The 23,073-nt window shown below is 33.8% G+C and overlaps 4 protein-coding genes across 5 annotated transcripts; all 4 read left to right on the top strand.

Moving 5' to 3' along the window:
• The first annotated feature begins 354 nt into the window (after positions 1–354).
• LOC149742839 (small ribosomal subunit protein mS22-like) lies at positions 355–4,794 on the top strand. The gene is made up of 11 exons (XM_089894065.1): positions 355–607; positions 711–779; positions 1,309–1,422; positions 1,820–1,910; positions 2,180–2,306; positions 2,589–2,753; positions 3,114–3,251; positions 3,865–4,004; positions 4,070–4,159; positions 4,227–4,338; positions 4,401–4,794. Exons 1-11 carry the CDS (start codon positions 493–495, stop codon positions 4,506–4,508), a joined length of 1,269 nt encoding a protein of 422 aa, XP_089750191.1. The 5' UTR covers positions 355–492; the 3' UTR covers positions 4,509–4,794.
• Positions 4,795–4,820: 26 nt separating this feature from the next.
• Positions 4,821–6,169, top strand: LOC149742838 (E3 ubiquitin-protein ligase MSL2-like). Of its 2 annotated transcripts, none has more exons than XM_089894093.1 (4): positions 4,821–5,019; positions 5,158–5,343; positions 5,427–5,493; positions 5,712–6,169. In XM_089894093.1, exons 1-4 carry the CDS (start codon positions 4,821–4,823, stop codon positions 5,803–5,805), a joined length of 546 nt encoding a protein of 181 aa, XP_089750219.1. In that variant the 3' UTR covers positions 5,806–6,169. The 2 variants fall into 2 exon arrangements, with proteins under 2 accessions (XP_089750219.1, XP_089750218.1); XM_089894092.1 differs by having other exon boundaries at positions 5,406–5,493.
• LOC149742837 (ubiquitin carboxyl-terminal hydrolase 8-like) lies at positions 6,134–10,151 on the top strand. Its single transcript, XM_089894054.1, has one exon. The coding sequence runs from the start codon at positions 6,134–6,136 to the stop codon at positions 9,473–9,475; it is 3,342 nt and encodes a 1,113-aa protein (XP_089750180.1). The 3' UTR covers positions 9,476–10,151.
• Positions 10,136–21,633, top strand: LOC149742836 (uncharacterized). Its single transcript, XM_089894048.1, has 18 exons — positions 10,136–10,274; positions 10,534–10,659; positions 10,865–14,101; positions 14,211–14,313; positions 14,649–14,818; positions 15,133–15,282; positions 15,737–15,901; positions 15,956–16,060; positions 16,349–16,525; positions 16,950–17,114; positions 17,508–17,624; positions 17,872–18,011; positions 18,422–18,598; positions 18,977–19,209; positions 19,509–19,712; positions 19,953–20,146; positions 20,334–20,496; positions 20,697–21,633. The coding sequence occupies exons 1-18, from the start codon at positions 10,215–10,217 to the stop codon at positions 20,771–20,773; spliced, it is 5,763 nt and encodes a 1,920-aa protein (XP_089750174.1). The 5' UTR covers positions 10,136–10,214; the 3' UTR covers positions 20,774–21,633.
• Positions 21,634–23,073: the final 1,440 nt, after the last annotated feature.

The following is a 23,073-nucleotide window of genomic DNA, read 5'->3' as shown; positions in this document are numbered from 1 at the left end:
GATTAATTAAGAAAACTTTATAAATTTGTTTATTTGCACAATACTAGCTTAACGAATACCAGTATAAAGTCTGCTCTACTTAGTTTAGCTCTGCTTAAGTACGTGAACCCGTATACGGAGACAAGGAAACAGGACATCCGTGTTAATTGTCGTTTTCCCGCGACGCGAGAGAAAGCAATTTACTTTGATTTATTTTGCATAAGGTCGGCTATCTCAAATACAACTACGTGTCTATTCATTAGAGCTTTGCTTTCTTGTGTAAGTTTTCTATGCTCAGGTCATAGAAATCTCATATTTACCAATTTCAATATACAGAAATGAGCGAAAATAATAAGATTAAAAAGATATAAAACTTATTTTTGTGCTTTGAATTATTCAGGTCATTAGTTGGGTACAAGCAGAAAAACTATAATTTAAAAAAAAAATTTGCACATCCGACGAACCTGTGACTCAAGATTGGTTTATTACTTATGCTGAACCTGCCCTTTAAAGATGTCAAGAACATGCTTATGTCGTGCTTTAGTTAGTATAAATCGACAGAATGCTCCCTTTTTCATACGCAGTGTATTCTCCGGACCTGAATCCACACCAGACTTCACCAAAAACAGTGAGTTAGATGTGCAAAATACTGAAAATAGTTACATACCGTATTCACCCTATAGTGTTTGTTTAAATTTTTGTTTTGTTACTTTAAACTGATCTTTGTATAGGTTTAAAAAATGATGAAAGCTGGGAAACAAAGAAATTGAAAAGTGTTCAAGAGCGAGTTGCTTTGTTGGGTTAGTTCTTTATCTTGTTACAACTTGGCAATTGTTGAGCATGGAATAGATAGTATTACAAAGTTTATTCACTTTCGGTTGCTGTAGGTTTTTTTTTAATACTCAGTTTCGCATCATTTGTCACATATCGTGCAGTTAATAAGTAGTTTCACAGCATAATACAATGCGGTATCTCAAAATCTTTACCGCGAAAAAAAGCAGTATATTGCAACAGTTCATTTCCAATACTACTTGTATATTCACTGCTGATCCTATGATACAGTGGCAAGTTTAAGTTTTGTTAAATGTGGAACTTTCAATAGTCTGTTCGAACAATGATTCTTCTGCTTTATAATCCTCCCTGTAATTAAAAATCGTATTCTGTATGTTTTGATATTTCCTCTGCCTTCTCTTGACTCTTGGTAATTTTAAAAATGTTTAACAAATTTATTCCACATTGGGAAACCTGTGTGGAATTCCTGTAACTTCTTATCAAACCCAAGTTGTATTATCTGACACAGGTCAAATATTAAATATATTTCAATATCAGGTAAAGGTGTAAAGTTTGATGGTGATGAGAGGATAATAGACAACGAAGCAAGGAGAGTATTTAGTGTTCCACACCAAGTTTATGTGACCAAAGATGAAGCTAATAAATCAAGAGGTAAAAAAATACCATGTTTTTATAAGATTTAAACAAAGTTTCGTTATTGTTACAATATAAAGGTTGTTGCTTGTCCAGCATATTATAAATATTATCAACATAAAATGAATGCTTAAGGTTATGATTGCTCTTATAATGTTTATATTTTGTTTTCCCCATATATATATATAAAGAGATTTTACTTTGTCTATGAGACTATGAAGATAGATCTTGCATGTATGTAAAAAAGGTCCTTTACCAAACTGGTAATAAGCATGTGGTTAATTTAGCTCTTCAGTCTTCATGTTGTTTTTGTCATGTACTCAATGCAAAACATCTTTATTCATAAACTATCTATGAATGTAATAATGTTAAATAAATGTTTAAAAATAGATTTCATTGTTCATTAAAATTTCAGACTTTGCCAAAAATATTTTGGGAAATCGTGTTAATTATAACAAGACTTCCCACTTCACCAGAGAAACAAATCTTGACCCTGACTTTGCAAGGTGACTCTATAAATGTAAATTTATAATATTAAAATAACTGAACTTTAAATTGTTACAAGTATTCATATTGGCTGATTTTTGAAATGTATTTAATATTTATTGTTTAGATATATATATATATATATATATATATATATATATATATATATATATATAAGAATAATAAAAACTATTTTAAAAAGCCTAAATGTTACCAAGGCAATGTTATTTCCAACCACGCTATGTTTTAAACAGGGTTTTTTTTAAAAACTCTGTTCGATTTTTTTTAGACCTGAAGTTCAGGCAATATTAAAAACAATAACTGGTCGTGATCCAAAGCGAGTGTTTAAACAAAAATTGGGAGTTCCTTCCGAAATGCCAACTGTTAAGTTCTTAACAACAGAACAGCTTAAAAAGGTATGAAGGTAATTGTTGCCACACCTTTGCTATGGTTGATATCTCTTAAATTGGATGCTATTATGGTGAAGTACTGTTTAAAAGGGATTTATTCATTGTTAATACTTTTGCAATGTAGGCTACTTGAATTTATTCGGGCTACTTTAGTTCAGTTTTTTTTATTGTTTAATTCTCCATTATGTTAATGACATCTGACAATAACTGATATCTATCTATATTTTCATTTATTTATTTATTTTACATAGACCAAAAACGTAAATATTTTTAAACTGTATTTCACAGGAAATGGACAAATCTCTTAAATATGCTGAGCAATTGCTTGAAATGCCTCCAGTGATGTTGGAAAGGGAAGAAATTGATGAAGTCATCGCAGAAGATGAAAATCTTGATGGTTATGAAGCTTGTAATGTTGTTTTCACAGACATCAGTGAAAATTTAAAGTTAAATGTAATTCTTTGTTCTAGCTCTTCTTTCTGAATGTAGTTTAATATTTCATATTTTTTTATTATTATATATAGTTATAATAACTTATAAATTATTAGTTGTAGGGTTTATATTTATTTTAATTTTTAGTTATTTTTTCAATATATACTTCTGGACATTTTTTTAAAGAAAAGTAAACATAAGTAATAAATATTAATAGTATACATTTGTTCATAACGGCCGTTTTCGCATCATTCTCAGAAACTTGGACTTTTTTTAAATACCAAATCTACAGTACAATATATTACTTCCAGCACAGATATCCCTATTTTACTGCTCAGCTTCATTTATTCAACACACGGAATATTGTTGTCATTTATTTAGGAAAGGTTTGTAGTTGTACGAGAACCAAGTGGTTCGTTAAGAAAAGCAAAGTGGGCGGAACGAGATAGAGTTCAACAAGTTTACTTCAGTAAACCTGGAAGGACATCAATTAAACCAAAGTTATTGAAGGATATGAAAGTAAGTTATTATGTTAAAATGTTAAATTGCTTCTTATACCAAAATTAGTATGTTAAAAATTTTGATCTTATTATTGCAAGAGTTTTGGCCATATAAATGTGTTTTTATGTAAGGTATGCGCTGTGAATTGCTTTTGTATGCAAGTTTAATTTGAGTTTGTGGCTCTACAGTATGTGGGTTGCATTTGTTATATGAGGGCAATGCTGTTTAGGTTCATCATTTTGTCCCCATCGAATGTAGTTTTAATATGGGTTTAAAACACTGGCTATAAAACTATGGTAATGTATGTAGTATGTGTAAGAGTACCGCTTGTTTTACATTAAGGTCTTACAGGACGGACATGAGTAACTTTTAGCCTAAAAGTTTTAGGTTCACTTAAACCACATACTTTATCCGTAACTGAAATAAAATCTAAAATGTTATGCCCCGTTCCCCTTTTGAATTATTGGAAAGTAGTACAAACCATGAAGGGAATAATAAATGGTCTGCAAGTAAAACCGGTCAGGGAATCATCAGTTTAAACTTTGAAGGATAACATTTTACAAATGGTAAAGCCGACCTACTTTTGTACTTTATCACTGACAATTTAACGATGAAATATCCAATTTTTCAGATTGCTTTAAAGCATGGCTTGCATGAAAACATTTTGATGCAAACTCTAATCCAGCATGAACCCGATTCAAGCGAATTTATCCGGATTCATCAAGATGTCTACAATGACATTGATAACAGAGGATTATTCGACAATTTTCGGTAAATTAAGGGCAAATATTTGATTGCAGAAAATTCTCAACTCTTTACATTTTTCACCTGTTTAGGTCCACAAGGTTCTTTGGTGGTCTTGCCTTTTATTTGACCAAGTACAAATCCATCGATGGACTTTTAATAGACATGGTAAAAAGATCACTGTAAGGGCTAAAGATATTCCAACACTCACATATATAATACTTCTTATTTCTCTCAATATATTTTCAGAATATCTGACGCTGTAAACCTTATCCAGTTGTTCTGTATGTTACATCCTGAATCAAAAACAACATCTCAACTTAAAACAAATACAGACCACCAACAATTGGACATTATAGAGGTTGCCTTTGAACTAAATCAACCAGTTTCTGTATTTATTTACTTTTCTGTTTTACTTTTCAGGCATATATGAATTGTGACTGCAACGATTCTCATTCATTGAAACTTGCAGTTGAAGCTTTTCAAACCTCACTGGAATCTGAATCAGATTGTGCTGTTGCTTCATCGTGATGCTGGATAAAATAACTCTGTATCACTTAATGCCAGAGCACACTGTTATGATGTAACAAACCTCATTTAATTGTGTGAATTCTTGGATACCTTTCTCAAAAATATCTTTGAATAATTGGTTTATGCTGTGTTTTCTCTAATACTGCATTCAATCTTCCCAATTGTGTTATTTTTTTCACTTAGTACAACCTTTTATTTCCACTCATAAGTTTCTGCTGCTACATTCGCATAGGATGTTGTTTTTTTTATCAATTGGCTCCCATTTCACCATTTTTTATCCTACAAGGTTCTGTAGTAAACTATATAACTTTAATGGACACTGAAAACTGCACCAATCTTTACCTTCAAGTTTGCCAAACCTTTTTAACATGCAAGTACGATGACCCATCTACATTTGAAGACCTCTACAAGCTCCTACCATGGTTGCGCCAGTCATTAACATGTTGTGTGTGTTCCAAGGTTGTAGTGAATCCCATGTCCTCAACACAGACTCACTGTCAGCATTTTGTTTGTAAGTTATTTGTTTAAAAAAATTATTTTTTTAAGATTTGTTATTTTTTTATTAAATTAATGCCTAAATTTGTCTCATTTATAAAATTTGATTCATTCTTCCGTATTTATAATTTTCTTATAATATTTTTGGGTAAAGGTGCCAAGTGTAGAGGTGGGAAAATGGTATTACGGCCTTCCTGCAGCTGGTGCAAAGATGCCAATGCTTTTGAAATCAATGAACACCTTGTTATATTAGTTCAATGTTTTAGCAAGATTTGTGAACTGATCTTAAATTCCCCGATTAATGATCATATTATTAAATATGATCAGAATCGAAAAAAAGGTAATACATTGTGAAACTGGAATGTATATGATTACGAATCTGTCTAGAATAAATATTTTTAGGTTCATACAATTTTATTACAGAGCAACAAAAAGAAGCCACTGGTAAGAAAGAAGAACATTCAAAGAAGAGAAGGAGTGGCACAAGAAGGTTTGAGCTTGTTTATTGTTAAAATATATCCCAAATCACATATTTACACAGCAACCAATTATGATTCTGAATCATATGATGGGAAATTTTATATCAATGGTAATATAATGAGTTATACACGATCACAAAGTGTATAAAATAGGGAAAAACCTTTGTCATTGCTTCACTGTGCAAAGTCACACCAGCTGTAAATATTCGTTCATCCATGTTCATTGCAGACATCAAGTATCAAGTCGTATTCTCAACATATCAGTGAGTGAAGTGCTTCAAGATGGGATCAGTAAATGTAATCAAACAACACCTGCGACGTGATATTGATTCCAACAAACAATGATTGAAATAAAATCTGGAATTTCTTCTGTTTAAATGGCAGAGATCTCTATGTGAAAAGTTTGAACTTGTTTATTGAAAGTGGACACATTTCCAAGCATTCCCAAACTGAACTATATTTTCTTATTTCGATAAACAATCATAAATTGTGGCAATTTTTCTCTACGTTGCTGCTAAAGTTTAACACTGTTATTCTATCGTTGTATTTTAAGTTATAACAGTACCATTTTATGTCATCATATCTTTTTCAAACTCATTGCTTTTTCGTAATTTCGTTCTTTCAAAATGTCAATACTGCCAAATTGTTTACATGTTGCTAAACTTGCTAATTTGTTATTTTTTCAGATGTGCTATTAGAAATTTTACCATGGCTAAACCTAAAGATTTGTACATTGCTAAATCTTTGAAGGATCTTAACAAGCATACTGACAGCAAATGCGAAAAAGGACGTAGCATCAAAATCTACTTGAACTTTGCCAACAAGGCATTCGCTGAGGCCGAAAAGGCCTTCAAAAGCCGTGATGAAGAAAGAGCTTACATCCTGTATATGAAGTACCTGGATATGGTGGGGATAGTCAGGAAATGCCCCGAGTTTAAAAAAGACACTCAGCATTATTCTCTGTTGCTTGGTAAAATGAATACAATCACTGCATTGGAAAATGCAGAGGCAACATCAAACAGTTTAAAGAAAAGATACGATGCTTTGGCGAAAAAGGCTGCAGAAGCGGAAATGAAGCAAGTGGAAAGTAAAATCAAACAAAATGGTGCAGTTGAAGAACTTTCCCATCCTGTTCCTGATGAAGAAAAAGTCACAGAAACACCAGAAAAAGAAACCTTTGGAAATGAAGTAAACAGTGCAAAGTTGTATGAATTGATTTACAAAAAGTCAAAAGATGTTTTAATACTTGACATACGGTCTTTGGAAGATTTTCAAATGTCTCACGTGCAGCATTCCATCTGTGCTAATGTGCCTAAGGCAGCAATCCAACCTGGAACAGTTGTGTCCAAAATAGAAGAAGGGATTGCACCAAGTGATATGGAGATGTGGAATAAAAGAGACTCGGTAGACTTGGTTGTTCTTCTGGATTGGACTTCCTCTGTCAAACGATTACAAGACAAAGGAGATCCTCTGAGGAGTTTAAAAGATGCAATCTGGAAGTGGAACCAGGATAAGATCTTGCAGCACGAACCTGTTGTACTTGAGGGTGGATTTTCAGATTGGTTGGAATTTTATCCACAATTTACCACCAACCCAAAAGCCAAGGTTCCAAAAGCTAATGTGAAGACTCTCAATGTTAACAGTTTGTTGGAGTTTAGTTATAGCGACCTTAATACCAACTTTGTGAAACCTAAACCACCCCCAGAGAAGAAAGAGCCCGAGATAAAGGCAGAACTCCCAACCAAACCAATACCATCCACTGTTAATGTCCCAAATTCTATTCCCATCACAATAGCTCAAACAAATCCACCAAAGCAAATTTCAGTCTCCAACTCTATTCCAAAGCTAGTTACTCCTGCATCAGAACCTGTTGAAACTCCTTTACCGCAGAAGAAGAAACCCCAACCTATGTTTGACAGATCCAAGAAACCCTCACCAGCTCCAGCAGTACACCCTTCTGTCCCAAAACCAGAGTCACAGTTTAAAAAGAATGGAGAATCACCGAAAAAGGAAATGGAATTTGTGAAACCATCTCCTCCTTCTAAAGTAAAGAGTAAGGATGTAGATAATGATGCCATCTTCAGTGAGTACGAACAGCGAATAGCTCTCATGGTGAAGCAAAAAGAAGAAAAGGAAAATGCCATTGTCGAGATAGAGAAGAAGAAAAAGGTAGCGGAACTCCAGGCTCTTGAAAAGAAACTAAAAGAAGAAGCAGAAGAAACAGAAAAGAGAAAGATGGAGGCAGAGCGTCAACTTGCTATGACTATGAGAGATCTCAGCAAGCCTAAACCAATAACAAATAATATGGAAAAACCTCTTGTTATTGAACCACCAAATAAACAAGATGACGCACCAATCAACAAAGATATGTCACCAGAACCAATTTATGCTGAAGTTAAAAAGACCAAAATTCCTAAAGAAACACCTGGAAATAACAAAGCCAAACAAAAAGCTCCAAAACCAGAAAGACCAACAGCTGAGAAACCGGATGTTTCAATACCTTCCAAATCAGTAGCCAGCCCAGTGGATCAGTCAAAGTCTACAACAGTTTCAAGCCAACATGAAACACAAGTCAAACCCAAGCTAAGTCAATCTGCACCTGCCATATCAAAACCTGTAGATCCGATTAAACCAACATCAAATCAATCAACTAAAAAGGATGTAGTGATAAAACAAAACAAAGATCAGGAAAAAACAGTTCCACCAAAACCTCAAGAGGTAAAGCCCATATCTCGAAAGCCAACTTTATCAACTGGGTTGAACCCAAACTCTGATAAAGGAGGATTTGCTTTAAAGCGTTCGTCTTCTTCTCCTAACATTAATAAACTGGTGGAAGAGGAGTCTAAAGTTGTATCTACTTCCACTATGCCAAGTATACCAGACAGGGAAAGGAAACCAAGCATTAGACCTGGACCCAGTGAACTGGTGACTGCATTAACCCATTCACTTCGAGGTGTGTATGGTGGTAAAGGAAGGGGTTTGTGTGGGCTTAGAAACCTCGGGAACTCCTGTTACATGAACTCGGTACTGCAGTGCATGTTCAATATGACACAGCTTGCTGAATATATTCTTACCGATAGTTACACAAAAGACCTTAACAGAGCAAACAAGATAGGGCATGGAGGGCGAGTGGCAGAAAGTTTTTCGGTGCTTTTAAGAGCGGTTTGGAGCTCCAAGTATGAATATATCGTGCCGTCAGATTTTAAGAGCATAATTGGGACGATAAATTCTAGTTTCGCTGGCTACACCCAGGAAGATTCGCAGGAGTTTTTGATGCTGCTGTTGGATGGCTTGCATGAGGATCTAAACAAGGCGCCTCAAAGTGAATATAAAGAGGAGCCAGACAATGATGCCTTGGATGATGAGGAAGCTGCACAAATGGCTTGGAAATATCATAAGAAGCGAAATGAATCGATTATAGTCGAGTTGCTGAAGGGTCAGTTTAAAGCCACAGTAAAGTGCCTGCATTGTGGAAAAGCTTCACGTAAGTTTGATCCTTTTATGTACCTTTCTCTACCACTTCCAAATAAGTCGGCATCAATATACGACATTCTCAAGTCGTTTCAACGAGTGGAACAGATGACTGGAAGTGACCGGTGGCATTGCCCTAATTGCAAAACACTCAGAGATGCTGTCCGTTCAATTGAAATATGGAAGCTCCCTCCCGTTCTTATTATTCACTTCAAAAGGTTTGTACACACCGGTCGCTGGAGAGATAAGATACACACCAACATTTCTTACCCCATGACCCAGCTAGACTTGACTCCTTTCATCAGTGGCAAGCAGAGACGACCAAAGTACAATTTATTTGCCGTGTCCCACCATCAAGGTGCTGGTTTGGATAGTGGTCATTATACAGCTTCATGTAAAAGCGTGCTTGATAATAACTGGTATAAATTTGATGACACAGAGGTAATGAGAACATCTGCACCTCAAGGACCAACAGCTTCAATTCTATTTTATTGTTGTTATCAAAGGCATGTCCCCAATTAAACTTATGCAAATGCTGGTGATCATCCAAAAATATTTGAATTTTGGTAAATTTACACATTTTCAATTTTGGGTGTTGTAATAATGTTAAAACATTAGGTATTATATTAAAATATATAGTGATCACTGGGCAGCGTAGTTTATTTTCAACCTTTTCACTTAACAAAGGCCATGCTTGCACCTGCTTTATTTATAAACACAATTAACTCATACATTAAACATGCTAAGATTGTTAATAATATGTTGTTTGTGTATATTATGTGTAATATTGTCAATTTAATTGATTTAAAACAGATTTCTTGTTTTTTTATGTGTTTTATGCACTTAATTGTTTATCATTTGATGTTATGTTTTCTTGTTGTTTATTCCATATTCTGTGAATATATATACATTTCGTAATGTTATCTCTTCTCTACTGTTTGTAAACCTCATTGACAGCTTTTATTGGCTATTCAATTTATTGTATTACAATAAGTACATAATATACATATGTATATTACATAATATACATATATTACATAATATACATATGTATATTATATGAAAATATGATATTACATATAATTCTAACTTTCTAAGGTTATTCAATGTAATAATATCAAATATCTCACACCATGTTAAGCATATTTCCGACTTCTATGATTCTTCATTGCTTTATATTTATTTTCTCCGCTTTAAGTTAGGAAAAGTCTAAATTTAAGCAAAATTGTTTTTCTTTGAACTGGTTACAAACAAATACAAAATGGATTCTCCTCGAACTGGTGGGGAGTCTACCCCACCTCAGTCCAACACTCCCAGGAAGGTATAATAATAATGTATTTTTAATAATAATGTAAAGGTATAATAATAATTTAAGATTATAATGTATTTAAGTATTTGACAGGGTGCACCTAATTAACCATTTACTTGTGTAAGTAATTCTCGAAATTAGTTTTGTTTTAAATTTTTAAAAATTGAAATTTTTAGTTATGGAATACTAGTTAAACTTTTTAAACATGTTTTAATCAGTTGAATCCTCATATTTTATAAATGCAACTCCGACTGAGTTATTTTTGTTTCAGTTGGATACCATGCCGCATGAAGATTTAGTCAAAGGGTACAAACGTCAAATGCTTCTACTTCAAAAACTCAAAGCAAAATGTGATGAATTTCAAACCAAACTAAAAGCAAAAGCTGACTATGATGATGTGAGCTACTGTGATAAAAAGATGTGACTTTATGTAATGCCTAAATAAGATAAAAAATAAATGTAATCAAGGTTAAGTTTTATAAATATCTTATCAATGCACCAAGCTTTTATTAAACTCTGACACATTGCTGTTGTTGAAGAACATTTCATATCTGGCATATATTGCTGTTGATAGATGTATCAATTGTGTTTTTTACCTACAGATTAAAGGAGAGCTTACCAGTTCTAAACAGAAGTATGACGAATTATTGACACAGAATGAATCTTTAAAATCCACCGAAGCTTTGCTCAAAAAAGGAAACAATGCTATGAATGAGGAACTTGAATGTTTAAGAATGAAGCAAGACACTTTGCTCTCTTCTATGCAGTATTTGCAGGAGGACCATGCAGCTGTCTCAGCATCAAACAAAGAACTGGCTGAGCAGAGTGAAAAGAGTCAAATTGCTCTCAAAGATGTTCAAGCAGAGAAGATAGAGCTTGCAGATCAAATCCAGGATCAGCTTCATCAGATTTCTGACCTGAAATCACACATTAAAAATCTTTCGTCCGAACATGCAAAGTTGGAAGAGCTGACAGAAGAAAATAAAACACTTAAGAAGGAACTGGCCGCTATGAAAATGACGGTAAATATGTTTAAAACTCAAAAGAAACCTGATCAAACAGAAAAAATTGAAGAATTAAACCTAAAAATCGAAGAATTGAACGAAGAAGTTAAGCTGTTGGAAACTCAAAGTGTAAAGTTGAATGAGGACAGAGAGACCGAGCGTTCAAACCACAAACAGATGTGTGTGGACCTTGAAACAGAATTACATGCAAGTGTGAAACATCAATCTGAGGTTGAATCAGAATTGGAATCATCAAAAACGGAGGTTACTGATTTGAAAGAGAAGCTAATTCAGTTGCAGGAAATTCATACTGCTAAAATAACTGCTATGAATGAAACTATTTCGGATGAAATAGAGCAAAGTAAAACGTTATCTGAAACTTTGGAGAACATAAAGTCTACTAAGGCTGATTTAGAGGAAAAACTGTTGAAACTAGAAACTGAGAATTCTGATTTAAATTCTACAATTACTACATTACAAGCTGAGCAGGAAAATCGAAAAGAATCTGATACTGAAAAGGCAGATTTGTTGAAAGAGTTGTCTGAAGCAAATAAGCAGCTCACAATTCAAACAGATACAATTTCAAGGCTGACATCGGAAAATGAAGAAATAAAGAGTAGTGCGAAAGATTTGTTAGAACAAAAAGACCTTGTTTCATTAGATCTGGAGAAAGAGAGAGAAAGGGTAAAATGTTTGACAGAATCTAAAAATAAGCTCTTTCAAAAAATGACACAAAAAGAGTCAGAGATCCAGATTCTGGAGGAAAAATTTAAAGATTTGCAAACCGAGGCTCACGAGTTTGAGCAGAGGTCAAAAGATGTCGAAAACATTTCGAGTCAAAATAATCAACTTGGTGAAAAATTGGCTGAAGCCAAAAGTAAAATTGATTCGCAAGCACAAGAGATGAATTCATTATCTGAAGATAAAAAGCAACTTTCTGCAGAGGTAATGGATCTGAAAGAGCAACTGTCTAACGGTACATGTGAATCCGCAACTGTCTTGAAAAAATATACAGAAGAAAATGTTACATTGCAAAATGCTATTTCACAACTTGAAAGTGATAAAGAAGAAATATACGCTAATAAAGAATCATTACAAGCAGATCTTGAGGATGTAAAACAAGAACTATCAGTGCTACGAACAGAAAATGAATCCTTTAAAGCATCAATTGAAAGCAACAATGGTGCTGTGCATCAACTCGCTGAGCAGGTTGAGAAAAATGATTCAATGATGGCACAAATTACTGACTTAAACACTGAGGTGGAAGCTGCTAGCAAGGAGATTGAGGTTTTAAAGGAAAAATTAAAAAATCCAGATGAACTTGTTAACGAAAAAGAAGTTCTGGCTGAGAAATGTTCACAGTACAGTAACAACTGCAGGGAACTGCAAGAAAAAGTTGAAGTGCTTGAAAAAGAACTGAAAGAAAATGTTGACCAGGTGTTGACAAAGGTTCAAGATACCAACCAAGCTGCTGAAGAAAAAGTTCTGGAATTAGAACTGGAGAATTCGGAATTGCACAAACAGGTTGAAGATCTAAAACCTGAGATGGAACAATTAAAAATGGTGGCAGATGAAAGCTTGTTGCTCAAGAAAAAGTTAGAGGATTCTGATGCTGTTATTTTGCAGCACAAGGAAGATAATCTGAGTATAAAAGAGGAGATGTCTCAACTCCAAGGAAAGTTGCAGGAAAGCGACTCTCAGTGTGGTAAAATGGGTGAAGAAATTACTTCACTAAGAGAGGAAAATGAAAAATTGGTAGCTGGTAAGAGTTCCGCTTCGAATAGTGTTGCTGAGTTACAAAAAGAGTTAAATGAATATAAGAGTCAAATGGGAGAACAAGCAACTGCTCACTCTGCGGAGATACAAGAGTTGAATTGTCAAATTGAGACACTAACAAGAAAAGCATCCCTTACACAGGATGAAAAAACTGAGATGGAACAATTAAAAATGGTGGCAGATGAAAGCTTGTTGCTCAAAAAAAAGTTAGAGGATTCTGATGCTGTTATTTTGCAGCACAAGGAAGATACTTGGAATATAAAAGAGGAGATGTCTCAACTTCAAGGAAAGTTGCAGGAAAGCGAATCTCAGTGTGATACAATGAGTAAAGAAATTTCTTCTTTAAAAGCGGAAAATGAAAAATTTGTAGCTGTTGAGGGTTCTGCTTTGGATAGTTCTGCTAAGGTACAAAAAGAGATAAATGAATATAAGAGTCAGATGGGAGAACAAGCAACTGCTCACTCTGCGGAGATACAAGAGTTGAATTGTCAAATTGAGACACTAACAAGAGAAGCATCCTTTACACAGGACGAATTATGTTCTCTTAGAACAAAACTTGCTGAGGTCAGCAAAGAGCATCAGAATCTACAGAAGTCTGGAGATGAGTTTCAAGCTGGGATGACGGACTTGAAACAACAGCTTTCTCTAGGTGAGAAAAAGAAATCTGAATTAGAAAACAAGGTTGGTGAGCTTAAATCAAATCTTGAGACAGAAGAACTGAAACAAAATAAGTTTCAAGAACAAATTTTGGCTTTAGAAGAAAAATTAAAAACTGCAATGGATGCAAAAAATGAAGCATTATCTGAAATTGAAAGGCTGACAAGTTCTGAACAGGAGTCAAAAGAGATGGCTACAGCATTGCAGCAGGAAAAAGAAAAATTAAACGATCATTTGTTAGATGTGAAAAATGAAATTCAAATGCTGAAAGATGATGGTTCTTCCACAAAAGACAAATTAAGCGAAACTGAAGAAATTGTGAAAAGTTTAAAGGTATCGGCACAAGAATCTTCTGCAGATTTGTCTGAAGCTGAATCTAAGTGCAAAGACCTTGAACTGAAGGTTTGTTCTTCTTTATTTCAACTTAAAAAGTCTCAGTGGCGGTTTTTAGTTTTTACAGTTTTTTTGAATGATAGCGAAGTTTTTTCAGTGGAATGTTGTTTTGTTATAGGTTGAAACACTTACTTTGGAATGTGAGAGACTAACTCAATCTCAAAGTGAGCTTGATGTTTCAGTGGGCGATGGTGAGGGGGGTGGGAACCAAAAAGAAATTGGTAAATTATTTTTAATACTTTCATATCAAATAGGTGATTTAAATTTTAAAAATATGTTTGGCTGTTTTGCTTTTCTGCACGTACATATATACTTTGCAAACATTTTGATCAATCAACGTTGCAGTTACGTGTTAGTGTTCAGAATTTAAAACTGTAACAATCAGGGTTGTAACATTACTGTTTGACAAATACATATATAGCCTATATATAATATATATTTTGAATCAAGTTTTTAAAAACCTAGTCATCGGATTTTAATATAATTTTTTAATAGTTCAAAATTTTAAACCAATATAAGACAGTTAGCTTTATTAAAATTTTATTTTGTTTAACAGAAAATCTTCAGCAAATTGTTCATGAGAAAGAGATTCTTAACAATAAACTGAAAATATTGGCTGTCAAAGCCAAGAAAGAGCGAGATGCTGCAAAGATGCAGCTGCAAGTTGCACAGGAAGAAACAGCAACATTAAGGGTTCAAATCTCTGGCATGGAAGCAAAACTCATGGTGATTTTTATGATTATTAGTTTCGTGTAGTATGATTTGCTGAGTAGACCGTGTAAGGAACTTATGCATTATGGTTGTATATAATTCATTCTTTTGTCAGCATGTTTCAATTTGTAAAGTATTGCAAGAACTTGTTTGGTTAATTTTCTGATTGTTCATAGTTTTGACTCTTATTTTATAGTTAGAAAATTGCTTAATTTAAGGCAAATATATATCAACAATTTAAACAAATATGTGCTTGTTAGTTTTGCTAAGAAAACTAGCTGTTTTTTCCATTGGTTACATTGCTTGATTCTACAAATAAACTTATTTAGGGAAGTCAAACACAAGCAAGCAATGTACAGATGATGCAACTTGAATGTGATAAACTACAAGATGAAGTTGATCAAATAAATGAAGAGAAATCCACAATACAAAAGTCTTTGGATGAAACTTTGAATCAACTAACTGCTTCCCAAGTAGAGGTCGATATATTTATTACTGTGTTTTAACCTATTTGAATATCTTGCACTGGTTTAGTTTTGCAAGTCAATTAAACGCCATATTACATTGTCCTATATATAAGCTGCCACTCATAGTATAATTGTGATAAAGCTGTTTCTTTAAATAAATTAATAGAAAGTCGGAAAAAAAAGCGAACTAAATATGAAGTCTAAACACTGGTTCACAAATAAATTGCCAGAAGAGCATTATCAGATTACAATATCGCATACAAGGTTCAATTTCCTTTTAAATGTGATTTCGGAAATAAATATTCACATTTAAGTTTCAATCTAAATGTAAACTAAACATACACAAATGTTATTATCCCAATTTCATGCTGCAGATTTTTCACATCATTCGAATTTTTAAAATTACTCTTACAAACATTACCATATTTTTAACTAATGGAACTAAAGTTTCCATTTATCTTAATAGAAAGCAAAGTTATCAGAACAGCTTGATTCGACCAACTCTGATGTACTCGCATTGCAAAATAGCAAGGCTGAAGTTGAACAATTACTTAATGAAACAAAAACCTTGGTAACTTTAATTGAGAAAGAAAAGGAAAACGTTTCCAAAGAAAAATTAGCGGTGAAGCAGGTTTGAGATGGTTAGAATTTGTTCCGTTTCAGTTTTCATTGGAAATTATTTCAGGAGCTCGAAGCAACGAAAATACAGATATCCACACTAAGTAAATCAGTTGATGATTATGCAAGGAAACTTAAAGAAAGTCAAACTGCATTAAAAGATGCTGAAATGGTAAGTGATTGGGAAAAACAACAATAGAAGGACATAATGATTTTTTGAAATTAGTTTTGTGATATTATGTTGTTTGTATTTTGTTAAAGTCAATATGTAAGTATAATTAATGTCCACAACCTAGGCATTTGGTATTGCACTGGTAAAAACCATCAATATTTATATTAAAAAAAACAACATTTTTTTACACACCTTTTTCTTATATCTTTTTAGTAGGTTATGGTAGCACTAGCAAACACTAGTTATTTATACATATATAATAATATTACTGTACCGTTTTTGCTACAGAATGTGAAACAGCATGGTCTCATGTCACTTGAGATGGAACAATATGAGAAAACTGTTGAAGGTCTTCAATCCAACATCACTGAGTTGTCCTCCAAGAATCAGGAGTTAAAATCTGAAATTATCGGCCTGGAGGAGAAGATCGCTTCTTTACAGGAGGAGAAAAGAGAAGGGGAAAAGGTTTTAACTTTTCTATTTTTTTTACTGTAAATGCAATGTAATACTTTGTCTTTCAGAGTAATTTTTTTACAAAACTCTTGTAATAAATACTGTTGCTGCCGGACATATGTATATTGTTAACATAGCTTATCAGTAATTACCCTGTTCGTTATCTATAAGGCAAAGAAAGGTTTATTGTTAAATGTAGTAAAATGATAGTACAATATGTAATACATCACTCTGATATATTAACATTCAACAAATATGTCATTTAGTTTTTTATTTATTATATTGCAAACATAACTATACCCTTAGCATAATTAAACCTTATCCTTACTATAATTAGGTCTAATTCTGTATAATACATTATGTACCCCAATTACTCATATACATACATACATCATGTTTTAATGACAATTGTTTACAAATGTTTCTTTTTCTGCAGTTACGCATTGAAGCTGAAGACAGGGTAACGAAAACTAAAGAAACATTAGATGTCACTAGAGATGAGTTAGGTAACTCGAAAGCGCTTGAGAAAGAACTCAACATTCAAGTCAGTGAAGGAACATCTCAAATCCATCTTCTCACTGAAGAAAATGAGCAACAAAAGGTAAAGGATTTTTGTAATAAGATGTTTATTACTAATTATTAGAGCAGGAATTGCGAATTTAGGTATTTTTTTCCTACACAATACTTTTTTTATTTTTATTGATTTGTTGTTTATGTTAACAGCTACTGCTTCTGTATGTGACAAGTGTAACAACCTGAGTAGCCATATATTTAAACACATAAAAAAAACATAATTGACAATTATTCTATGGGTAAATATGCCTTAGCACAACAGGGAGCCTAAAATATATGGCAATTTTTTCTCAATATTAAAGTTTTGGTAATTTTAACCCGTTTTTAAAATGCTATTTCACAAACCTGTAAAAGATGAAATCCTACGTTAAATACACATTGAACCAGTTTAAAGGATCTTACCCACTTATCTTTCATCCAGCTTGACTTGGCTTCCCAATCATCCGAAAATCGTGTCTTACAAGAACAGATTGTTGCTTTAAAAACATCAACCACAAGAAACATTGAAACGTTAGAAAGAAGACTGCACAGCGCCCAGGTAATGTCTGCTGGGTAATTCAATTTGCTATTTTGCTGTACACTATAAACTAAAGTTATACATTTTATCATAGCAGTGATAGCACTGGCCAAAACCTTTTCATAAAGTATTGGTAATAAGTTTGCTGGCACCCAAGATCATTTTTCAAAGCATATTAGTTCTCTGCTGTTTGAAAAATTTTTTTTTGTACGTTGTAAATACATTATTTTAAATAAAGTTTAATGTCAAGATTCAATTTTTTCCTCAGATGGAAGTGGAATCATTGAAAAGTGAGAAAGAAACTTTAAAACACGATTATGAAAGTTATAAAGTGAGAGTACATTCCGTGTTAAAGCAGCAGAAGAGCAAAGATACACAACCGCCTGCTAAACAAGACACTACAGAGATGTGAGCTAGCATAAATTTTAATACTATTTGGTATTTGTTTATTAAGTATGTGTGTAAGAACAGGGTCCTAAAATCAAATTAAAATTATATTATACGTTTTATTTTTTTTATAACATACGTTTTATTTATCTCTCAATCGCAAAAACAAAGACTATATTCAAGCAACAAAAATGAGAATTTACCTCAAAATGAGCTTAAAACTTGCTAGAAAAAATCATATGTGCATTTGTGTAATACACATTACAGCACTTATACGTGAGTTTAGTAATGATTTTAATTATTTATACCAACCAAACTATGAACATTTTTTTCCTAAAATAATATATACCTCCAAACCAAGCTGTATTGCCATACATTTTAACCTGTTTTAAAAATTTTAAAATTCAACTTTTTATATTGATTTATTACAGCAACAACTTGAAGTTGGCAATGGAGCAAATGAAGATGAAGCTACACGAGTCTCAAAACATCCTCGCATCCAGGGAGGGAGAGCTTGATCTCTTGCAAGGAGATTACGATCGTCTTCTTCGTCAACAACAGGAGTCGTCCGACAGTGCAGTGGAGCGCGAAGGGCGCTGGAAGTCACGGTTCGAGGGGTTTTTATTTTATAATAAAAATTTAAAATTATAATCTTAATTTTTTGTTTAGTTATTATAACCTGTTCCATTTTTATTTGAACTGGTTGCAATTATTTTGTTTTCTTAGTTTTTGGATTTACCAATGTTTGACAACATATCAGACCGCATCTACTACATGCATTGTGTAATACATTTTAATAATGTTGGGAGTCGGGATAATGAGTCAATACACTACCTCCCAGATGCAGTAGTAAAATTCATTCATTCCTACATTTATTCATTCATTTATTCATTCAAATTTGGTTAAGGAACTTATCCCTCATGGAATGTAAAACCCAATTGAATGCATTTGTTGTACAGTTATTATTTAGGTTTATTTATTTTTAGGGTTAAGTCTCTTCAGCAAGAGCTTGCAAGTGTCCGGAAACAATATGCTGACGCCTTGCAAAATATTTCGGATCGGGAGGATTCTGTGAGTGCAGCAAGTCAGTTGGAGATGCAGAGGATGAAGGAAGATCATGAGAAGGTCGTGTCATTGATAAAAGAGGATGTTGCGCATCTGGAGCGCGAGTTGCAAAAAGCTCGATCAGATGCAAAACGAAAGGCAGAAGATAAAATTGGTTTGTTTCAAACATTTATTGATTTAGAATGAATCTCAATTATTTATTTAATGGTGACTGTCAATATAGCACCGGTGTTCTGTTTCAAACACTTTGTGCCCGTTTATGATCTAGAAGTATCCATCTTGGTGATTCCGTACAGTTTTTAACGCTGTGCTTTAAACAGTGCTCAATCAGATTCGGAATCAAATGTGTTTTGGGACTGTAAAAAAAGTTTCAAGAATCCAAGTTTATTGTCTTGATCCTGATTTTATCTTATTTTCCTCACAATAAACATCAACCTTTTTTCTCCAATACAGAAACTTCAACCCCAAGAAAAATTCCCACCAGTCCCCTGCCTTACCACTACCACCGACCGCCGCTAGAGAGCCACCCATCGATGATGTCATCAGTTGATTATCGATCAGTGGCAAGAGAGGATGGAGAAGGAGAGGAGAATCCGGATCGATCTTCGGTTGTCTCCTTTGAACAAATTTTGAAGACACCAAATCAAATTAAATCAGGTGCTTACTTTTAGGCTTAAAAGTTCACTTTATGTTGGTTAATGTTGGGATAATGTATTGGTAAGAGTTATTAGTAAGCCTTTTATGCAGAAAAGCTTAGTAGCATGGATGCTTTTTGTCAGTGAGTTAATTGTAAAGTAGTACACAATATTTTTGTTTCAAGTGCAGCTTTAAATAGACAGATTCTGTCACTTTTACTACTCTGCTTCTCCCAAATCTAATATAATTTATAACCTACAGTCACTGTCCTATCCGACACTGTCAGTTTGTCGTCCGAGGTTCAACTAAAACAGCTCGAGTCTCGTTTTGAAGCTCAATCCAAACAGCTGGAACATCTGTCAGAGGTCGCTAGCGAGAACGAAGCAACGACAGCTCGACTAATTGACCAGAACCAAGTGCTGAAAGATGAAATACGAAGGCTGGAGAAAAACCAAGTAATCAGTGTGTTTTGTGAATGGCCAAAGAACTTTTTGTGTTTTGTTTAATCTTAGCTGGATTAAAAACAATTCTGTTTAGAACCTTTGAAGTGCGCCGCTGCTGTAACTGCAACGTGGCTTTTTGTGCTTTACAATGACATGTCTAAATACTGGTGGAATATTCGCTAAGGTTTATATTTTACAGGAACGGCAAGCCTCTGTGTCAAATTTGGAATACCTTAAAAATGTGATTTATAAATTTGCAACACTGCCACCTTGTGACGAGAAGCAGCACCTTCTACCAGTGTTGGACACCATGCTCAAACTTACTGCCGAGGAAAAATTAACTCTTCAAACCATTGCTCTTGGTAAACAAATCCTGTTGCTGTATATGGGAATAGCAGTGAAGCACTTTGTACTGCCATCCACGACTGTAGTTCCACTAACATTAAATTTAGGGGTTTAGGTAAAATCAGAAATCTCTGGTGTCAAACTAAAGATCCCTGCTTCGCTATGTTACCTCACTTTTCAATAATATATTAACTTATCTGTTTTTTTTTCTATATAGGTGATGGTACGGTCACTGAACCACAGGAAGCGTCGGGTTGGGGAAGCTATCTCCAACGTTGGTCAGGCATGCAGTGACATCATACTAACGTCTTGTACAAAGAACGAAGTCATTAAGTGCCTTAAATAAGCAGGAGAAGTTTATGCGTATATTAATTTATTCTTATCGACAATCATTCTCGTCATAGGCATCAAATTTTTTAGAATGCAGGGGAGGAAGGCATAGTTAGACTTGCATTCTTTAAAACAAAAGTACTAGTCCTGACGAAGTCATACATTGGAGACAAATTTAGGGTTGACTTGCCTACCTGGCCACCCCAGGTTTGGCGCCTATGATTCTCATTGCACTTAGTATATAGACAGATCTGACTGATATTTAACTGCGTTTTTTCTACTTTACTTTGTTACCCAGTGTGCTTACACTATTCAAATGAGTGCTTCAATTCTTAATCTGTCTTCTTGTTTATAATACTTGGACTGATTTGCCTCCGGTGTTAACAGTATCTGAGTTATTGGTTGAGGTTTAACTTCTTCAGTTTTGTACATTAAAAATGTACACAGGGTTCAATGCTTCTGTGCTACACCTTGCTATCCTATCTATAACATAGATGCTTTTTTGTTTAACGAACTTTTTAAGATGTAATATGATCAGCATTCTGCCTTCTAGTTAGAATATACTATTCTATAACTGTACTAGAGTGCATTGTAGGGGCACGGTTCAATACATAATAACTAATAAAGGAAATGTTTTACTACGCATTTGCACTTGTTAACCTTGGCCCTGCATGGGAATTATGCAATGTGAGTAAAAAATAAAATCCTGTAATGTTTAACTAAAAATAATGTTTCGATTGTGACCAATTAAAAAAGGTAAAAGAAATGTTGTTAAGCATATGTGATTACATTCTAAAGTTAATAAAACTATGCTTGCTTAGAAATACTGTGTAGAGTGCAATATATAGATTATGATTTTAGATCTATAGTGCTTTTAATCAAGTGGAAAAATGTGATTATCTAACTCGAGTGAGGGAAGACTGGACCCTAATATTGCTCAATATTTTTAAACACAAAATACATGCACTTTTGGGGTGATGGGCACTCCACAATAACTGCCATACATTTATTATTTTACAACACAACAAAAACATTAAAACATACAAGAAGTTATTCAACTTCGCAATTCAACAGATGTAATTTTACAAATCCGAACACACAGGGCAAGGCGGGACAGTTTAAAATCATTGTTAATTATAATTAATAAGTGAATTTAATATTAGGAATGGGCCTAAATGTATAGTGGGGTGGGGGGAAATGAGAATTAACCTTTAGCACATAATATTTAGTTATCGTGTTTTAAACAATTAACAATGGTTTATGGGATTCGTGAGGATACGGATTTATATTTTTTAATGTTCTTTGTTTACTACCAAATTCGACGAGAAAATAGAATGGAAATGCCTCCACCTTCCCCACCCTACTAAATGTTTTAAAAAAACTAAGTATAACAATACCAACCGCTCTGTATTGTCACTACCTGTTCAATAAGGATCTGTATATAGCCACATCGTGCCCAACAACTGTTCTACGCAAACGAGTTTATTTTGCCACTAACGTGTTCAATAATACTATGTGTACACTTCCCATGATACAATTATCTGACCATAGTTTAATAAAGAAGAAATATTTGGCAATATGTGCTTAAGTGTCACATCTTCCCCTATTGTACTATAACTCATTTAACACAATATGCATTTTGGGTTATTGGTATCGACAGCAAGTGTTTTGCATTTGCGTCTAATTATCATTACTCCATCCATCATGATTACTCTCTTCAACTGAAATGTTGCGAAAATTGTTATGAATTATGACAATAGAGCTTCCGTTAAGTTTCTTGTTCAAGGAAACAACGCAAACAATGATAGTACCATTATGAGCCTCAAACACGTATATATCAACTGCGTTTAGGTGTAATCACTGCGGTATGCACAGGGCAACTCCGGTTCATGCTCAGCAGTGATACACCATTTATCTATGTTTGTAAGTGTTTTGGTATAATATTCTTGGATCTTACTCAGTACTTGTGTTGGTCACCGAGTGTGTGTTTGGTCAACAAAGATACTGTGTCCATAAGTGCGGGTGTTGTTCTAACGAAGCCACCACGTATACCGTAGTGTTCAATCGAGCACAGCACCCATGTTGTTACAGCTAAATAAATTTGCATACCAAATTCTTCTGGATCAAAGCAACTTTTTTTTCTTCTCTATCGTCTGTTTCCTTCCAACTGAAACGATCACGTGATTCCTTAATTGAAATCCTTCCCCGATGTTTTCTACTAACTACACGAAAATTACTGTCGATAATGCTGTATTGGTAATTCT

This window comes from Ciona robusta, chromosome 1 (assembly GCF_009617815.1).
Source record: "Ciona robusta chromosome 1, ASM961781v2".
NCBI lineage: Eukaryota > Metazoa > Chordata > Ascidiacea > Phlebobranchia > Cionidae > Ciona > Ciona robusta.
Note: the sequence above shows the minus strand (reverse complement) of the source record. Positions and strands in the feature narration are given on the sequence as shown.